This window comes from Ovis canadensis, chromosome 5, assembly GCF_042477335.2.
Source record: "Ovis canadensis isolate MfBH-ARS-UI-01 breed Bighorn chromosome 5, ARS-UI_OviCan_v2, whole genome shotgun sequence".
NCBI classification, from domain to species: Eukaryota; Metazoa; Chordata; class Mammalia; order Artiodactyla; family Bovidae; genus Ovis; species Ovis canadensis.
In genome coordinates, this window is record NC_091249.1 from 73,651,372 (window position 1) to 73,671,943 (window position 20,572).

Consider the following 20,572-nt stretch of genomic DNA (forward strand, 5'->3'; position numbering starts at 1 on the left):
GGGCAAATGGCTTGTGAAGGCAAATTGTAATCTCTGGCTTAAACTATACACTCAAGGAAGTAGATGTATACAATGTCCAAATACCATCTTTAGGTACAGCAGCAATTCATATATTAAATAAGTAAAACAAAACATCTGTCTCACTTTTGGTACCAGTCAAGTACATGAAATATTTGTTCTAGCCAAGTAATACTTATTCTTTCTTAAACAAATGCCTTCCTACAACCCCCTTCCCTAAATTAATTATTTCTCTGATATTACCAGAGTATCCAATATAGACTTTCATGACAGAAGCCATCCATTTCTCTCCACTAACTCTATGTTACACGAGGGAAGAAACTAGTTCTTATTTTTTGTACACTCCAGTGCTAAGTACAGTTCAGCTCAGTCACTCAGTCGTGTCCAACTCTTTGCGACCCCATAACTGCAGCACGCCAGGCCTCCCTGTCCATCACCAACTCCCAGAGTCCACCCAAACCCATGTCCATCGAGTCAGTGATGTCAACCAACCATCTCATCCTCTGTCGTCCCCTTCTCCTCCTGCCCTCAATCTTTCCCAGCATCAGGGTCTTTTCAAATGAGTCAGCTCTTCGCATCAGGCAGCCAAAGTATTGGAGTTTCAGCTTCAACATCAGTCCTTCCAATGAACACCGAGGATTGATCTCCTTTACAGTGGCAGACCCTGAATAAATGTTCACTGCATGTATGCCTATGTGTTACTGAGCCTACAGAATACAAACTCTTTTATTAAGATTTGCTCACATGTCAGTTAAAGTATATTAAGTCGTCATGTTTTATGCAAGGTCCTTGACATTTACCTGTTGTCTTTGACCATAATATCTGTTTCCTCAAGGTCTGTTCCTGACCCCATTCTCCCATCTTAAAATTCTTTAAAACTGGTTTTTTTTTTATTACCTTTAGCTAAAACAAAATAAAGCAAAACAAAAACCAAAAAATCTAGCCTTGGGCTTTAAAACAATTTCATCTAACCTCAATCAATGCATAAATCCAATTCATGACATAAAAATTTCCATGGTTTTGCTTAAATATTACCAATAGCTGAGAGTCCTGTAACAAGCATCTACTTGGTCAAAAACTGTTCATTAAATTATTTCAGTACTTTATTTTCCTCAAAAATATACCTTTCACAAGGGTTCAACACATAATACCATTCAATTTGCTTAATTAAAATTTTAATATATACATATTTATTTATATTTGCACACACACAAACACTCCCAAATCCTTTCTTCAAACAAAATCTTACAAAGAAACCTGTTATACTCAACACTAAAACAAATATACTATATGATGGGAGTAGCTCGAAAACTCTTAAGCTTATAGGTGAATATTAAACCAGTATAATTCATTTTTGTCTTATACCACAGGAAAACATCTACAAGACTTATTAGAGTAACAAACTTGAATAACTATACTTTTCAACCCAAGGATTATACAGGATTATAATACTCTGGTTTCTACTCTGAAATTATAGTTAAGTAGTTAATTATAGTTAATACTAAACAGCAGTATTTCTTAGCTTTTATTCTCATAAAAGTTTCACATACCTGGTCAGCTAACATAAGTACAGTTTTCATTGTGAACCTTCTTGAACAGAAATTGAAGAGGTCTTCAAGGCTGGGTCCAAGAAGATCCATAACTAGCACGTTATAGTCTTTTTCCTGACCATACCACCTAACAAAGAGGGAAAGAGGAAGGCATTACAAAAAGCTGATTATCACTTAACATCACCAAATTTTAAAAATGTAGGATTGTTTTCCTCTAGGTTTTTATTTAAGGTTGTTTTCCTCTATTTAGCTGATGACCGCACTTACTGACTACATTGCCCAATACAAAATAATGTATAAAGAGATTTTTTTCTGTCAAGCAACCCACTGTCCCATTAAGGTAGTACTTGTGTGGCAGCCTTAATAACGCTTTTTAAGCAAGGCAGGTGAATTCTCTATCCACCCACCATTAATTCCTGTAACCTTGGGCGAGTTTCTAAACCTCACCTGGTCTTACTTTTTAATTGAAAAAACGAAGGAGATTTTTATCAGTCATTCCAAAATGTTTCACAGAGTAAATATCCATTTTATTGTAACTTCTGTTCCACTTCCTACCAAGTTCTATTTATAAGGAGTCATATTTTTGCTTAGTTCCAGATTACAGAAAATACTCCTATTACAAGGATGACACTCACTTTTTATTGGAAGGATCATGCTTTAATTATCCATTGCTGTATTTCATTCTGTATTGTGGATATACATTTATCCACAATAACTCTAGGAACATCAACTGCTAATTTCAGAGACTCCAAGGACTAGGAATCACTGCAGTAAGTGATTGCAAATTTCTATGTCTCTAGGTCAGATAAGGGTAGTTTCTGAAAAATACGCACTATCATTTTTATTTTAAACTTAGCTAAATTATGAATTTTGCTTGAGGGAATTCCCTGGCAATCCATGGTTGGTTGGACTTCTTGCTTCTACTACAGGAGGCATGGGTTTGATCCCTGGTCAGGGAACTAAAGATCCCACACGCTGCACAGTGCAGGCAAAAAAAAAAAAAGACCAGCTTGGAAAAAAAAGTGGCTTTTATTTAAAACGTAAACAAACAAAAGAGTAAGCTATTTTAAAGCTGGACTGAAGTGATGTCTTTAATAACTCTAATAAGAAACTATACCTGGATTTACCATTTGAAAAGTTTATGTGTTTTTAAAATATTCAAAGCAGGGAAAAAAATGCTTTAAAAAATCTGTTTTAAAAAATGTTTAGTGTTTTTGTTGTTATTCAGTTTCTCCATCATGTGCGACTCTTTGTGACCCCACGGCCTGCAGCACACCAGGCTTCCCTGTCCTTCACCATCTCCCAGAGCTTGCTCAAACTCATGTCCATTGAGTTGGTGATGCCATCCAACCATCTCATCCTCTGTCATCCCCTTCTCCTCCTGCCTTCAATCTTTCCCAGCATCAGAGTCTTTTCAAATGAGTCAGTTCTTCCCATCAGGTGGCCAAAGTACTGGAGTTTCAGCTTCAACATCAGTCCTTCCAATGAACACCCAGGAGTGATCTCCTTTAGGATGGACTGGTTGGATCTCCTCACAGTCCAAGGGACTCTCAAGAGTCTTTACAACACCACAGTTCAAAAGCATCAATTCTTCAGTGCTCAGCTTTCTTTATAGTCCAACTCTCATATGCATACACGACCACTGGAAAAACCATAGCTTTGACTAGACGGTTTGATTTAGGATTAGCACTGACTGGTTTGATCACCTTGATGTCTTATGTAAGTGTGGTCCCATATTCAGGTCCAACGAATACTATCCCTGGAATTTTATGTGAAAGACCACAAGGGGACTAGACTTAAAAAGCACACATTGTTTCCTGTACCTTTGTTTCGCCTGTTCCTGAGGACTACTTTGCAAACAGGAAACATGAATAACTACCATCAAACACACAAAGAGGAATTCATTTTCATATCTTTGCTGAAAAAGATAGCCTGGTTGGCAAAGAGTTTTTTTTTAAACTGTACAGAGATTGTGCCCACTCGCCTAAGAAAAGCAACAGAAGGGCCAATCTGCTAATGTCTGAGATTGTATCTAAAATCGTGTTCAAAGCTTCTGCAATTTTCTTATTTCAATCCTTTGTTTTCCATACAAGAATTCAACATTCTTCACATCCATTCCAACATTTACTTTGAAGAAAAACTCTTTCACACATAAAAAAGGTCACAGTGGTGGGTTTTTGGAGGGTGAGGGAAAGGGGCGGAGGTGGGAAGAGATGGGTGAAACAAAACAATAATACTGAAAGATAAGTGATGAACAAAATGAAATATGGTCATGTTCTCCTTTCCTGATTCCTCTATTTTGTTTTCTTTTTTTTTATCCTCTCTGTACTTAATTGCAGAGGCAAATCTGTGCTGGGAAGCTATTAGGAACTTCAAAACCCATTCTTAACACTATAAATATCCAATACTAAGAATTATGGCAGATTTTTAATATAAATCTAATTTAGCTAGGTTTTAAAGAAAAAGAAATGACTCTAATCAAGAATACAAAGTATAGAAAATGCTAAGGAAGTAGGGGAAGTCACTAAAAGTCAAACGCAAAAGAGAAAGCAAAAATCAACTCTCATAAGACTACACCTCACAAGTATATCAACAAATTTGTACCAACAGCTCCCTAACAAAATTACAATAAAGTAAATTTTACAAGCATCCAACCCAAACCACAAACCTGACATATCAAAGGCATAAATTCATACTTCACATGGCCATGAGAAGTCATATGCAAAGTAGGCCTTTAACAGAATATTCTCAGAATAATTAGAAACAAGGGGGAAAAAATCAGATGAATTTAGAAATATACTTTAAAAAAAAATCAAGTCATCAGGTATTTTTCTTCTTATTGCTTTAAGTGTGTGAGTTTAAGCCCTGCTGGTTCAGCAGTAAATAATCTACCTGCAATAAAGAAGACTCAGGAGACTTGGGGGCCCCTGAGGAGAAAATGGCAACCCACTCCAGTATTTTTGCTGGGAAAATCCCATGGACAGAGGAGCCTGGAGGGCAAGGAATATATAACTAATTTCTTGAAACCTAAGACCTCACAGCCTCCCCATCTGTGTCTTCCACTTGTGCAATCCAGCCAGACCTGATTACACAGATTAGGTGCCAGAACAGTCTTCTGCTTACCCAAATCATACTCACTCAGTTTCTGCCTTCACCTCCATGTTTTCCTTTTATTCTGAGAGCTTCTAACTCTCCATTTGCAATTGCAACATCCTAATATCCAGCTGTCAGAAATCTTCCTTAAGTAGCCTGTCTCACACAGATCTCCCATTTCACAGAATTCTCACAGCCACTGACTACTGCTTGAATCCAAGATCTAACCCTTTGACGGTACAAATATTCAGGTACTGTTACTTTGGTGCTTCTCTCTCTCTCCCCACCTGGTAACACAGGGCTTAGTGTTTGTTTTTTTATAAGTCTTCACAGAACCTGGGTAATGAGCAAGCACTAACCTGATTCTCTGAGATCATTTAAGTTTGCAGACTACCTGAAATACACCAAAGTGAAAGCCTCACTCCTGTTTCTGCTTTCAACCAGAAACTCAAGGTCCTATCTTTAGACATTTTTTAATGTATGTAACAATGTGTTGTTACTAGGTACATACACTATGGTAAGAGGCTTCCCTGGTGGCTCAGAGGGAAAAGAATCTGCCTGCAATGCAGAAGACCTGGGTTTGATCCATGGGTGGGGAAGATCCCCTGGAGAAGGGAATGGTATTCTTTAGTATTCTTGCCTAGAAAATTCCATGGAGAGAGGAGCCTGGAGGGCCAGAGCCCATGGGGTGGCAAAGAGTTGAAAACTGAGCGAATGACACCTTCACTTTCACTTCACACTATGGTAATGTGCACATTGTAGGTAACTCTGACAATTTATGAGATTAAAAAAAAAACTGGTTTGATTTGGACCTTATTTAGTTTCAAAACATGCAGAAGAATCAAATAATTTAATGGATGAAAGCAAAAACGAAAGTACAAGGTCTCGTTTTCTGTTTCAAATGTCTTTAGACTCAGTGTTGCCTGATCAATCAAGGAAACAGGCCAAAGAATGAGTCTGTAATTCAAAAAAATGATACTTACTGAGACCATTAAAAAAGGTACCTTAAGGTCTGAAGAAAATTCTAGCAGAAGGCAAGGTCCATCTCTGATCTCATCTTGTTCTTCTAAATCCCTATCCAAAGTAACTCTAGCTAAAAACTTAAGACACATGTAAGAAGCAAAAAGCTAAGATGGCACATACATGTACAAGTCACTGGGGCTGACCAAAATGCGCTACCAGAACTCAGAGAAGCAAAAAAAAAAAAGAAACGAAAATCAATGGGCTGAACGACATCTGTCCAAAGAAAGAAACCTAGTGAAAATGGTCTATCACCAGTCAGATCCTGAAGGAAGGATAGTATTTTGATAGGGAAGGTAGAAAAGGATGTCTTAGGCAGGCGGCAAGAATAGACACAGGTTCGTATAAAGGGGAGAATCAAGGTGACTGATAGTTTGGAGCTATATTATAGACTCTTGAATGCCAGGCTAATGTGCTTTAAATTTTATAGATAGCTGGGAAAATATCAGTAAGATATGTCTAGGACCTAATATAATTAAGTCAATATTAAAAGCTGGCCTTGGTATCAGTATGCAATACGGAGCCTGGGAAGTAAAAGGAATGACAATGACATGAAGACCAATTAGAAGATTTGGAGAAGAGTTTCTTTCTTTTCCCTAATAAATCTCTACAAAAATAGAAGTACCTTAAAAAAGAATGAAATGAAATATTTTAAATATTGCTGTGAGACCCAACGACTTCCAAGAATAGTAAATCAGTGTAATCGTCATAAATACTCAGTTCAGATTAAAGCACCTAAATATGTTCCATCCCTATAACTAGAACAATAACAACAGAAAAAGGAACATTTGTTTAACGTAGGCCTTCTCTTATGGCTTGATTAGTGTGATGGTTAATTTTATGTGTCAACCTTACTGGGCTAAGGGATTCTGGAATAGCTTGTAAAACATTATTTTGAGGTGTCTGTGAAGTTGGCTCCAGAAGAGATTAGCATCAGAATGACAGGCTAAGTAAAGAAGATCACTCTCCCTAAAGTGGAGGACCTGAACTGAACAAAAAGGCAGAGGAAGAGAAAATTCCCTCTGCTACACTGAAATAATCACCTTCTGCTCTCAGACATCCATGTTCCTGGTTTTCAGATCTTAGGACTCAACCTGGGACTTAAATCTTTGGTTCCCCTGGCTCTCAGGCCTTCAGGCTTGAAGCAGAAATGCACTACTGATTTTCCTGAGCCTCCAGCTCATATAGACCACAGGTCCCGGGACCTCTTGGCCATGATTGTGTAAGCCAATTCCTCATAATAAAACTCTATCTATAATACAAGCATATCTTTCTTTATTGCTCTTCACAGGTATCACTTTTTTTTTTTTTTAAACAAACTGAAGGTTTGTGGCAACCCTGTCTTGATCAAATCCACTGGCGCCACTTTACCAACAGTACATGCTCACTTTGTGTCTGTCACATTTTCATTATTTTGATATTTTTGTTATTATTATATCGTTGTGGTGATCTATGATCTTTATTTTTGATGCTATTATTGTAAAAACTACCACTTGCTCAAAGCTCAGATGATAGGCTAGCACTTTTCGGCAATAAGGTATTTCAAAATTAATACAAATACTTGCCAAAAAATGTGTGTGACTTTGCTTTATTGTGGTGTTCTGGAACTGAACCTGTAATAACTTTTGAGATATGCCTGTATATAAGACTCATCGGTTCAATTTCTTTAGAGAGTCCTAATGCAATAGGAAGAGCCATTTTATGTCTTGTTCACAACTCTGTATTTTCAGCATCCAGCACAATGCCTTACAAGCAGGAAATACTCAGTAACATTTGCTGAATTAAAGAATAAAAAGCTGTATTAGAGGTTTTAAGAGGCCAGGGCACACCTGACATGGCAGATGAGAAAAACAAAGCAAGGAATAAAAAAAAAATACTCCCTGTCACCAGGAAGCATCTGCTCATCTTTGACTCAAAGAAGCCAAATAATAAGTAAAGTGGGCTTTGGGAAGCATCCCTATGAACAAAGCTGGTAGAGGTGATGGAATTCCAGTTGAGCTATTTCAAATCCTGAAACATGATGCTGTCAAAGTGCTGCACTCAATATGCCAGCAAATTTGGAAAACTCATCAGTGGCCACAGGACTGGAAAAGGTCAGTTTTCATTCCAATCCCAAAGAAAGGCAAAGCCAAAGAATGTTCAAACTACCGCACAATTGCAATCATCTCTCATGCGAGCTTTATTTTTCTAGGCTCCAGAATCACTGCAGATGGTGATTATAGCCATGAAACAAGAAGACACTTACTCCTTGGAAGGAAAGTTATGACCAACCTAGACAGCATATTCAAAAGCAGAGACATTATTTTGCCAACAAAGGTCCGTCTAGTCAAGGCTATGGTTTTTCCTGTAGCCATGTATGGATGTGAGAGTTGGACTATAAAGAAAGCTGAGCGCTGAAGAATTGATGCTTTTGAACCATGGTGTTGGAGAAGACTCTTCAGAGTCCCTTGGACAACAAGGAGCTCCAACCAGTCCATCTTAAAGGAGATCAGTCCTGGGTATTCGTTGGAGGGATTGATGCTGAAGCTGAAACTCCAGTACTTTGGCCACCTGATGCGAAGAGCTGACTCATTGGAAAAGACCCTGATGCTGGGAAAGATTGAGGGCAGGAGGCAAAGGGGGACGACAGAGCATGAGATGGTTGGATGGCATCACCGACTCAATGGACATGGGTTTGGGTGGACTGAGAGTTGGTGATGGACAGGGAGGCCTGGAGTGCTGCGGTTCATGGGGTCACAAAGGGTCAGACATGACTGAGCGACTGAACTGAACTGAACTCATGCTAGCAAAGTAATGCTCAAAATTCTCCAAGCCAGGCTTCAACAGTATGTGAACCGTGAAATACCAGATGTGGAAGCTGAATTTAGAAAAGGCAGAGGAACCAGAGATCAAATTGCCAACATCTGCTGGATCATCGAAAAAGCAAGACAGTTCCAGAAAAACATCTACTTCTGCTGTACTGACTATGCCAAAGCCTTTGCCTGTGTGGATCACGACAAACTGGAAAATTCTGAAAGAGATGGGAATATCAGACCACCTGACCTGCCTCCTGAGAAATCTGTATGCAGGTCAAGAAACAAGTTAGAATCAGACATGGAACAATGGACTGATTCCAAATTTGGAAAGGAGTACATCCATGCTGTATATTGTCACCCTGCTTATTTAACTTATATGCAGAGTATATCATACAAAACGCCAGGCTGGATGAAGCACAAGCTGGAATCAAGATTGCCAGGAGAAATATCAATAACCTCAGATATGCCACACTTATGGCAGAAAGTAAAGAAGAACTAAAGAGGCTCCTGATGAACGTGAAAGAGGAGAGTGAAAAAGTTGGCTTAAAACTCATTCAGAAAATTAAGATCATGGCATCCAGTCCCATCACTTCATGGCAAATAGATGGGGAAACAATGTAAACAGTGAGAGACTTTATTTTGGGGGGCTCCAAAATCACTGCAGATGGTGACTGCAGCCATGAAATTAAAAGACGCTTGCTCCTTGGAAGAAAAACTATGACCAACCTAGACAGCATATTAAAAAGCAGAGACATTATTTTGCCAACAAAGGTCCATCTAGTCAAAGCCGTGGTTTTTCCAGTAGTCATGTATGGATGTGAGAGTTGAACTTAAAGAAAGCTGAGCACCTAAGAATTGATGCTTTTGAACTGTGGTGTTGGAGAAGACTCTTGAGAGTCCCTTGGACAGCAAGGAGATCCAACCAGTCCATTCTGAAGATCAGTCCTGAGTGTTCATTGGAAGGACTGATGCTGAAGATGAAACTCCAATACTTTGGGCCTCCTGATGCGAAGAGCTGACTCATTTGAAAAGACCCTGATGCTGGGAAAGATTGAAGGCAGGAGGAGAAGGGGACGACAGAGGATGAGATGGTTGGATGGCATCACCATCTCGATGGACATGAGTTTGAGTAAGCTCCAGGAGCTGGTGATGGACAAAGAAGCCTGGCGTGCTGTAGTCCATGGGGTTGCAGAGTCGGATACCACTGAGTGACTGAACTGACTATAAATCTCAAGACACTGTATCTCAAACTCAGTCTCTTGCCAACTCATCATCATCCAACTTTTACCTTCCCTCTTATGAGGGCAGACGTTAAGGACCTTGTCTAGTACAATCTCACTCAACTCTAAGTAAACAAGCTAGAATTCCCCCTTTAGGTTGTTACTGCTAACAGTTCTAATCACCCTAGTCTCATGTCTGAATTTCTTTCAATATTCCTATATATTAAATTTTGCCTTTCATAATATTATAAAAATTATAGACAGCTCTTCTTCCTATCCTTCAATAGCACCCAAATTACCATGGGCCAAAAAAATTACCTACAGAAAATTCTTGTGCATCCTTTCCTGTATCTTCCTTCTTGCTTCTCATCGTAATCATGCCTGGCTGCCTTTTCTTCCCATGTTTTGTTTTTGGTGTTGTGCCTTGGGATTAATAGTTCATTTACGACAGTTAAGAAAAGCACTTCCTACTACCCGTCCTCCTAAATTACCAGAATCCCACTGGAGGCCACCCTCAATTCTCAATTTAAATTCCCGAGTCTCAAGAGTTACCAGTCCTCCTGGTACTACATTCAATAGTTGATTGAAAGGTAGAACCATCTATGAACTTCAGTTTTAAGACACTGTAACTCCTTTAACCTAAAACTGTTAGTATTTATAATGCTCTATTTTACTAATGGCATTTTTCATCACAAAAACAGAACCATAATGCACCAGTTTGACTATATTTTTGATTCATGGTAACTCTTCAGCCTTTCTGAAAGAGAACCAGACACAGGACTAAATGTGGGGCATCTCCTGATTTTCTATTAACTTGGTACATAAGACTGTTGTGTAACTATCATTCTCCAAAAGCTTCTCTGCCCTTATTTGTTCCTTAGATTAGTGGCTTTCATTTTACTTTGAATACAAGACACCTAAAATTTAATAATATAAACTTCTTTTGCCATCAAAACATCAATCTATTTCCTCTCCTCGCAATTTCACATTTAAAACACAATCCATATTTCACAAGTTCAGTAACATGAAATTTTTATTCACAATCCTTTGGACTTATAATTGCAGAAATACCTTTGAACTGGTTTGAGATCCAGAGGGCTTTCACTAGAGAATGACACTCTATGCTGCTATCTGGCTACTGCAAAGAACTGGAAAATCAAGTTTTTTTTTTACTTTGCTGCACTGCCACACAGGCAATTGGGATCTTAGTTCCCAGACCAGGGATGGAACCACACCCCGTGTACTGGATGTGCTCAGTCTTAACCAATGGACCGTACCAAGGAAGTCTGAAAATCAGGTTTAGTAAAGAAATTTAGACTAAAGTTTAGACAGAACAAAAGAAACAGTTTTAGAGGTAGATATGGTGATCAGAGGAATAATTTTGATATGATGATTTCAAGAAATTTTAGATATTAATTTTACCTTTTACTTCACTGAACCTTTCCCAAAACTTTCCCAGGTCTTTAACTGGCTAATTGTCCGATCCTTATAATCTCACACCAGTGAGGGAGGGTATTAACAAGCATGGAAGTAATTTAATAAAAACTGAACAAGACTAGATAGGGGAAAACAGTGGATATCCACCGAGACCAATCCTGCCTCAAACAAATGTTTTTTTACTTAGCCACAATGAGAAAGAACTTGGGCTTCCCTGGTAGCTCAGTTGGTAAAGAATTGGCCTGCAATGCAGGAGACCCCGGTTCCATTCCTGGGTTGGGAAGATCCACTGGAGAAGGGAGAGGCTACCCACTTCAGTATTCTTGGGCTTCCCTGGTGGCTCAGCAGGTAAAGAATCTGCCTGCAACATGGGAGGCCTGGGTTTGATCCCTGGGTTGGGAAGAACCCCTGGAGAAGAGAGCGTTTACCCGCTCCAGTATTCTGGCCTGTAGAATTCCACGGACTGTATAGTTTGTGGGGTCACAAGAGTCGGATACGACTGAGCGACTTCCACTTTCACCAAGAACTTGCTCAAGCAAGTTTTGTTTGGGTGGGTGGGAGTTGGAGTCACTAGTTCTGCATCAGGAGTTCTAAATCTTTTTTTGTTGTCATGGACACCCCCCGACACACCTTTGACTGTCTAATGAGGCCTATTGATCCCTTCTCAGAGTATTTAAAAAGCATAATATGTAGCATTATAAAGGAAACTAATTTTAGAGCGATTCAGTTACCATAAAATTACTTCAAAATAAATCTTGATATAGTAAAATACATGCTCTTTATTAAAGCACTACATAATAAAATATAGGGGCAGGTCTAATTAGTAGTGTAATTTTGAAGTATGATGGGAATAAAGACTATTATGAGATTCATGCAACAATGTGATACAAAAATATCCGTGATTTCTATTGGTGACAAAGCCACAGGTACTGTCCAAACTAGTGAGGTACTTGAAAATAACTTTGGAATTTTTTTTCATCCAACTCACTGACCTCTTGAAGGGAAGAAGGGATATCCCTGAACCACGTTAAGAACCCTGCTCTAAACAGATTTTCTTTTTTAATTTCTGGTGGTATTGGGTCTGTTACTGTGTGCAGCCTTTTCTCGAGCTGTGAGCAGGGGCCACTCTCTAGTTGCGGAGCACAGGCTCTAGGACACCCAGGCTTCAGCAGCTGCAGCTCCTAGGCTCTAGGGCACAGGTTCAGTAGTTGTGGTACTGGGGCTTAGTGCCTGCGGCATGTGGGATCTTCCCAGATCAGGGATCGAACCCTTGTCTCCTGTGTTGGCAGGCAGATTCTTTACCACTGAGCCACCAGGGAAGCCCCTCTAAACAGATTTTCAAGGTAAACAGACTGTAGATTAAGATCTAAAACTTGTGCAGTGTGTTTCAGTCAGCCAATAACAATGTCAACTAACATGATTCACTTTCCTTCTTCATCCTAACCCTCTTACCTGCTACTACTAACCCTCTGCTGACAATATGACCCCTAAGATCTTTGAATTATGCTGTAAGGTTTCCATTTCTCAGTCTTCCTGTTCCTTGCCCTCTGCTTTAAAACATGCATAGACGTTCCTTAACCTGCAAATTTTTAAAAACACAAACAAATGTGCCTTGATACTTGGTACTACCTACTACTAAAGTTCCTGTTCATTTACCCTTCAACATTTATGGTGGCTAACAAGACAAAACCAAGTAATTTTTACTCTCATAGTTTATACCACAGTCTGTGTCGGCAAATGATGAAAGAGAAACTGATGGTGAAAGGTACAAATTATGGGGACCCAACCAATTTTTTAGAGGGAAGCATTAGGGAAAACCTTTCCATGAACAAGTAAAGTTGATTCTTGAAGCATAAACAGAAGATGGTCAGGTAAAGAGGTGAGCAGGGGTTAGGAGTGCACACTAAGCTTTGTTATTCACAAGAAACTGAAAACAGCCAGCATTGTTGGTACATAGCAAGACAAGATCACCCTACTTTCTTGTTCACAGGTAACTTGTTAAAAATCTAGTCTGTATCGGCCATCTTAATTTTTTTCTTGGTTCCCAGTATAATGGTTATCATTCTCATCTCATCATACTGCCCAATATTATATTTCAAAGGTCACAAATGATTCTTGCTGTCACTGCTTTCTCTAGCCTTGGATATAATTGTACTGGAAGACAATATGTTAAGACCTGGAACCTCCAGGGGAATACAAGTATTAAAATATACTTTTCCACTGGGAAGTAGGACAATACATCTGTAGTTTTCACAATACCAATTATAAAGGGTTGATCAAATCTTTTTTAATAAGCAAACATATCGAAAGTAGATGAGCGGCTATCTGGGCCTAGTACGATATGGAGAGTAATCACTAATGTGTTCAAGGTTTTTGGGGGACAGGAGGGGATCAAAGTATTCTTTAATTGTATTATGGTGATAGATGGCAGCACAACTCTGTACATATAGTAAAAACCAATGAATTGCATACTTTAAGTTGATGATGCTTACACACATAGTCTCATTAAAACTGTTAAAAATCCTTTATTAAAATCTGCTCTTCAAGTCTGACTCAACACTTATTAAGCAGCTGCTCTCTGTGTGACACTGCCATAAAGGATGTCAAAAGCATCTTAAGGTCTAGAAGAACTGGAGACAAGTACAATACAAAAGCAACAATAAAGTAAATATGAAATATAGAGGAGTTAAGTAATTTACTCAGAGAAGATAAAAGGGAAGGCTTCTTAGAAAAGTTGTCATCCGAGCTAAATTTTGAAAGATGCCTTTCTACATAGTCACCTAGTGTTTCAGTCACTCCTCTACAGTTTCGTGGTGCCCTTTCTCTGCTATGAAAATAATGTCCCTCTCCCACTACATACACCAAAAAAGCAGTTTCAAATACAATAAGAAACTCCAAAAATCTGGCCTCTGCCTGTCCTTTAAAACTGGCTTCCACTGACTGTAATATCCCATTATCGCAACACTCCTCTTGCCTTGATTAACTTTGCATTTCCAAAGAATTCAGTCCTTACCTCTCAATTTCCTTTCTCTACTACCACTTCTACACTAATCTTGCTCAGATCTAAATAAACACCAGTCCTAATTCCCTAGCCGAAGTTTAGGTCTGTATCTCTGCTAACTTAATTATACAAGAGCTAAGACTGGGATATCCTATCACCTTAAACTCAACATGTCCAAAGATATAACCATCAATGCTACTTTCAAAATATCAAAATTAGGCCCCAGAGGGATTTCCTTGGAAGTCCGGCGGTTAGGACTCTGCACTTCCAATGCAGGGGACATGGGTTGGATCCCTGGTCAGGGAATTAAGATCCCACATACGCATGGTACAGCCAGATAAAAACAAAACAAAACTGGGTTCCCTTTTCCTTCTTCCTAAATTAAATTTCAAATTCTCAAGGCTGAAATGACTTACCTCCACTCCTTAAGAGAAAGTATGAGAAAACACACATTAAAATCTTAGAGCAAGTAAGTCCAGAAATCAAAGTATCTCTCAATACACTATTTAGAGACCAAATAGTGTACCATTTTCTTTAGGGTACTTTTAGCAATATAGGAATCATTTGTATTAAAGACAGTTTTACATATAAAGATCTAGGAGAACAAATAATTTTGGCTGGATGAAACATTCCCCCTCCACACACACACACTACATTAATTAATTAATTTGCTTAGTAAATCCTTTGTTAAGTAGATTATAGATTTTAAAAATAACTCAAATTTCTCTACATTAGCAAATGAACATACACAAAAAACAAACAATTCCAAAGTTTGATATAATCTTTTAGAAGAAGTAATAGAAGAACGAACACAAAGTCTGGGCTTGATACGTTAACACAAGTATAGGAAAGGGGAAAATGGAAGAGGCAACACAAGTTACCAGAATGATATAAGCTGCAAGAAAAAAGTAATGTATAAACACATGAATATCTTTTCATAAATTGAATTCAATGTAAATCTAAGCTAATAATACAGAACTATGCAACGTGTACTTATAAAAATGCCCTTCAGTGAATAAACAAAAAGTGGCTCAATAAACCAGCAGTTGGACTAGAGAATGTTGAAAGCTGGCTAAACTCACAGCATATGCAATATAATGAAAAGAATAATGACTCAATCAGTGGCCAAAACCACAAGTTCCAGTTCTTCCTTTGTCATTTTCTTACCTGCATAAGCCATTTTTGCTCACTGGTAAACATTTTTATACTTATCTATCAAGAAGTCTCCTAGTAAATATGAGATTATAAAAGCACTACACAAATATAAGGATTACTTTCATTACAAAAAGCAGTTGTCCAACAGTTATGAAATAACAAGCCAATAGCATCTCCTTACAACAGTCAGAGCCCTCTCAACAAAATAATCACTAACTACCCCCAACAGCTCAAAACAATGAAGTGTCAAAACCTCAGCACAGTATTTCTCAAAGTGTGGTTCTCTGGTCTTTAGCATGAATTATCTGAGGTACTTGATAAAAATACACTCGCAAGGCCCATTCCAGTACTGGTCAAACAAATCTAGGGGTGAGGCAGAAAACTTCACATTTTAAACAAGCTCTGAATGTAATTACTATGCACGGATGATGTTTGAGAAATGTTGACTAAGTAGGATTCACAAGGAGACATAATGGGGTCTCTACTGACCTCTCCAATCAAGGCAATCTCTGGATAGCTCAGCCTGCTGTCTGATGTTAAGGAAAGGTTATGTCCTCACAGTATGAAATTTAGATATCTCTGCCACTAACTGTTAGCAAGGGACAAAGTCACAACTATATGTCAGGCACATGGTATATATTCAAAAAGAATGTAGGCCTCACAAAAATTATCTGTTCACTGAAATGTGCCCATTATCTGACTGCACAGCATACAGTTAAGTACTCACGTATACATGTATTTGTTGAATAAATGAAAAGAAATGTTTGCTTATTCTCCAGAAGGTACCGTAAAGTTCACTGACTCTCTCCAAGAAAAGAACTTTAATTTTCAGAGAAAAAGCCAACATCACTCCCTTCCTTAAGGATACAAAGTATTAATATTATGAAGGCTCAAAAAATGAAAACACTAGGTTTTCAGTAAGTAGATATATGTGCTCAGATGCTCAGTCACATCTGACTCTTTGTGACCCTATGGATTGTAGCCTGCCAGGCTCCTCTGTCCATGGAATTCTTCAGGCAAGAATACTGGAGTGGGCTGCATTTCCTTCTCCAGGGGACCTTCCTGACCCAGGGATCAAACCCAAGTCTCCTTTATCTTCTGTATTGGAAGGGAGATTCTTTACCTGCTGAGCCATCAGGGAAATATAGTGTTAAGAATAATTTCAATCAAGTGAGAACAAAAAGCAAAATAAGGAAAGTATACAATTGAAAGACTTTGAAAATTTGTAATTTGAAACAAAATTTACAAAAACTTCATGCTACCACTTTCCAACAAACAAGGTAGCTTTAAATCAGATCGCATCCTCCCCTCACCATAAAAGCCACCTTACATGTAGATAGAATAGTCTGGCAGTGTAAGCAAGTACTCAGAGCAGCCTCCAGAGGACCTGAAATATAGGATAGCCTCAATTTCAGGTTAATTTGCAAACACTGTCATTGTACACTTAATGCTGGCACAAATGAAACATGTGATATACACCATGTATGCTGAGTCACTGTCACCATCTTGCTTCCTCAAAAAAAAAAAAAAACTTCTCCTGTAGAAAAATTTCCAAGTGTGAGCCAAAAGAAGTTCCAAAAGGCCAACAAACCACTGATAAATACTGAACCTGACAAAGGTCCACATTAGCAAGCCTTTACCGTGAAATTAACAGACATTAGCATTTTGATATGTCAGTATCTCCACATCAGGATTCAAAGCTAAATCAACCAGTACAGCCATGTTTCCATTTGTTCACTTAAGAAATACTAGATTTGGTCCAGTGGTTAGGATTCTGGGCTTCCACTGCCGGGGGGAGGGGGGCAGTTTCAATCCCTGGCTGGGGAACAAGGATTCCATAAGCCGCATGGTGCAGCCAAGAAAACCCCAAAACTAAATTAAACTAGAAATCATACCCTCAAATCAATTAATTCGAAATATCTGAGGTTAGAAGCCAGGTGTCAATATTTTTAAGTTTTCTAAGTGATTACAACGTGCAACAAAGTTTGTGAACCACTGATACTGTTGAAAGAGACAGTAAAATCTATTCAAATATCACATTAGCTGTGCGACTTTAGGCAAATTAACTATTCCGACTCAACTAACAGAATTCCTGTAATGATTACATGAGACCATGGGCAATGCCTGGTATTAATTCTTTTTTTTTTTTTTTTGCACATAGATGGTTGCCACTAATTTATATAATGCATTTTAAAAAACTCAAGACCGAGATAGTCTTACAAAATCCCTTTTATAAAGGAAAGCTGACATTCATGATAGAATTCATTCTAGGTTCAAATCTAGATGACACCACAGACAGAACCTAAGTATTGACTCTCAGTATAATGCTCTTTCCATTTCCTTTTTTATTGAGAATCAGAAAAATAAAATATAAAAATAAAAATAAGGATCAAAATGTAATGTCCAACTAAACATTTTTCTAAAGCACTTCTGAAGTCCCTATTAAACATACCCCACTGATGACTATCAGACAAGGAAAAGGCAATATTTTAGTTATTCAGACAAGGAAAATAAGTAAAGATCTCAACTGCCACTGAATATCACCAACCCAACTCAGTCATTTTATTATGTTAGTATACATCATGGTGATAAACATATTACTAACTTGTAGTTGTAGATACTGACAAATCAACATCAAATCCAGAAAAATAAGGTTACAATAATTCAAAAGGTCAATTAAAAAATATATAAAACCTATGTTGTCACAAAATGTCACCTACCAAGAATTAGCAGTATTAAAATAAAAAAAGAAATATTCTTTATGTCAATAGGGAGTGTGGGTTACAGTGTATGAATTTGTCAAAACTTATTCAACAATACTGGAGAAGGCAATGGCACCCCACTCCAGTACTCTTGCCTGGAAAATCCCATGGACAGAGGAGCCTGGTAGGCTGCAGTTCATGGGGTCACTGAGGGTCGGACTCGACTGGGCAACTTCACTTTCACTTTTCACTTTCATACATTGGAGAAGGAAACAGCAACCCACTCCAGTGTTGTTGCCTGGAGAATCCCAGGGATGGGGGAGCCTGGTGAGCTGCTGTCTCTGGGGTGGCACAGAGTCGGACACGACTGATGCGACTTAGCAGCAGCAGCATTCAACAATACATTAATCTATATACACTACACTGTATGAAAATTATATCTCGTTAAAAAGATTCCATTAAGACATGGATAAGTATATGTTATTACTAGTTTTTTCACAATTTTCAAGAGCCACTTGTATAAAAACAGTACAGAAAACATCATTTAGACTAGGTATTCATTTATATTATGAAAGCTATTAAGGTACTCCTTTAGCTTCAGAAACCATTCTGTTAAAACTCAAGGACTGATCTTAAAAATAAAATGGAATACAGCTTCCCTGGTAGCTCAGTGGTAAAGAATCCACCTACCAATGCAAGAGACCAACACAGGTATTCCATCCCTGATCTGGGAAGATCCCACAGGCCTCGAAGAAACTAAGCCTACGTGCCACACACCACTATTGAGCCCATATGCTCTAACTACTGAAGCCCGCCTGACCTAGAGACCATGCTCCACAACAAGAAGCCTGTGCACTCTCCGCAACTAGAGGAAAGCTTACCTGCACAACAATGAAGACCTAGCACAGCCAAAAATAAACACACAAAATTATATTTTTAAAAATAATAAAATGGAATAAGTTAAAAAGATTAAATAGCTAACATTTGTTCCAAATTCAAATTCTCTTGTACAGACTTTTTGACACTGAAGTTTCTGCTAAACAGGACAGATCATGAGAAAACCTTAGCAAATCATATCTTAGATACATATTAAGTATTAGATATTGTTTTCTAGTCACTAAGTCATGTCCGACTCTTTGTAACTCCAAGAACCGCAGCCCACCAGGCTCCTCTGTCTATGGGATTTCCCAGGCAAGAATACTGGAGTGAGTTGTCATTTCCTTTACCAGGGGATCTTCCTGACCCAGGGAGCAAACCCATATCTCTGTCATTGGCAGGCAGATTCTTTACCACGAAACCAGCAGGGAAGCCCCACAGATTAAGTATACTCAGAAACAAAATGACCTAGCTCTAGAAAATGACTAAAGCCAAGGCAGTAAAATCCACAGACTATACAAATGTTTACAAGTATCACTCCATTTTAAGATACAAATCAATAACGTCCACTAAAGTTCTCATCCAGCAATCCATGGACTCAAAAGGAACAGAAAGGGTTATAAGAATTATAAGGATCTAAAAAAAAAAAAAAAGAATTATAAGGATCTAATGGGCTTTCTTGTGGCTCAGACAGTAAAGAATTTGCCCGCAATGCAGGAGACCAAGGTTCTATCCCTGGGTCAGGAAGATCCCCTGGAGAAGAGAATGGCAACCCACTCCAGTATTCTTGCCTAGTGAATCCCATGGACAGAGGGGCCTGGGGTGCTACAATAACACTTTCACAATTAAGTAAAAGTGCAAACAATAGGTTACTTACATTTATCAGCTTTCCTGTATGAGACCAAATGCCATAAAAGAAGGCGGCACAATATGGGTCTGCAGTATCAAGTGAAAAGGTGTGGGGTATGACATAATTTGATCTTGACATAAAGGTGAAAACTGCCCCAAGAAAACTGGAAGTTAGGAGACATCTAGTAAGAAGTACTGAAGAAGACTCAACTGTCTAATCTGTACCATTGAGTGTGGCTATTATTTCTCAAAGTTTCATCCAGCTCCAAATGCTATCTAAGCATCATTCCATTATTCCATTACTAGAAATCCGGCATAAGCCAATGTAAGTACCTTTAGTCTATCACAGATTTAGTATATCACAGTTACTCTATGGATTTACTCTATGGATTTAGTTACTCTATGAATTGAAATCACATTTCTCATGTATCGGGTGATCTGTAACATTATTTCTCTAACAAAGTCATACCCACTGTAGATGTCATCTTTGTTCTCTGATAACAGTATTAGAATTTATTTACAGGATATATGTTCAGTGCCAAAAAGCTAAGATTAAAATTTAAGCTGCTTTTAACACTGAACGGTAAGGATTAACTAATACTTTATAAATATCTCTTAGGATTTCTGACATTCAGGGGAAATGTCAGAAATGTCAGAGGGGGGAAAAAAAACGGGGGGGGGGGGGCAGTTAAAAAAAAAAATACCCAGACAACCAAAATTATCCTATGCCCTTTCCCATCTTCTTTACCATATTTTCTATAAAACTGTACCCCATTAATTTACTTCCTCCTAAACAGTTAACTGATGGTTTACCTGATGCAGATAGTATTTTTAACGTCCTGAGTGGTATCTCACT

The 20,572-nt window shown here is 38.3% G+C and overlaps 1 protein-coding gene across 13 annotated transcripts in view; it reads right to left on the bottom strand.

The window, feature by feature from the left end:
• CSNK1A1 (casein kinase 1 alpha 1) overlaps positions 1-20,572 on the bottom strand; it is a 48,855-nt gene that overhangs the window by 22,914 nt on the left and 5,369 nt on the right. For all 13 annotated transcript variants that reach the window (XR_011257342.1, XR_011257341.1, XR_011257340.1 and 10 more), the window contains exon 3: positions 1,569-1,695. Coding sequence is in view for 9 of the 13 variants with exons in the window: in XM_069592401.1 (XP_069448502.1) it covers positions 1,569-1,695 (127 nt within the window). In the remaining 4 variants the exon portion in view is untranslated. The remainder of the gene's footprint in view (positions 1-1,568; positions 1,696-20,572) is intronic.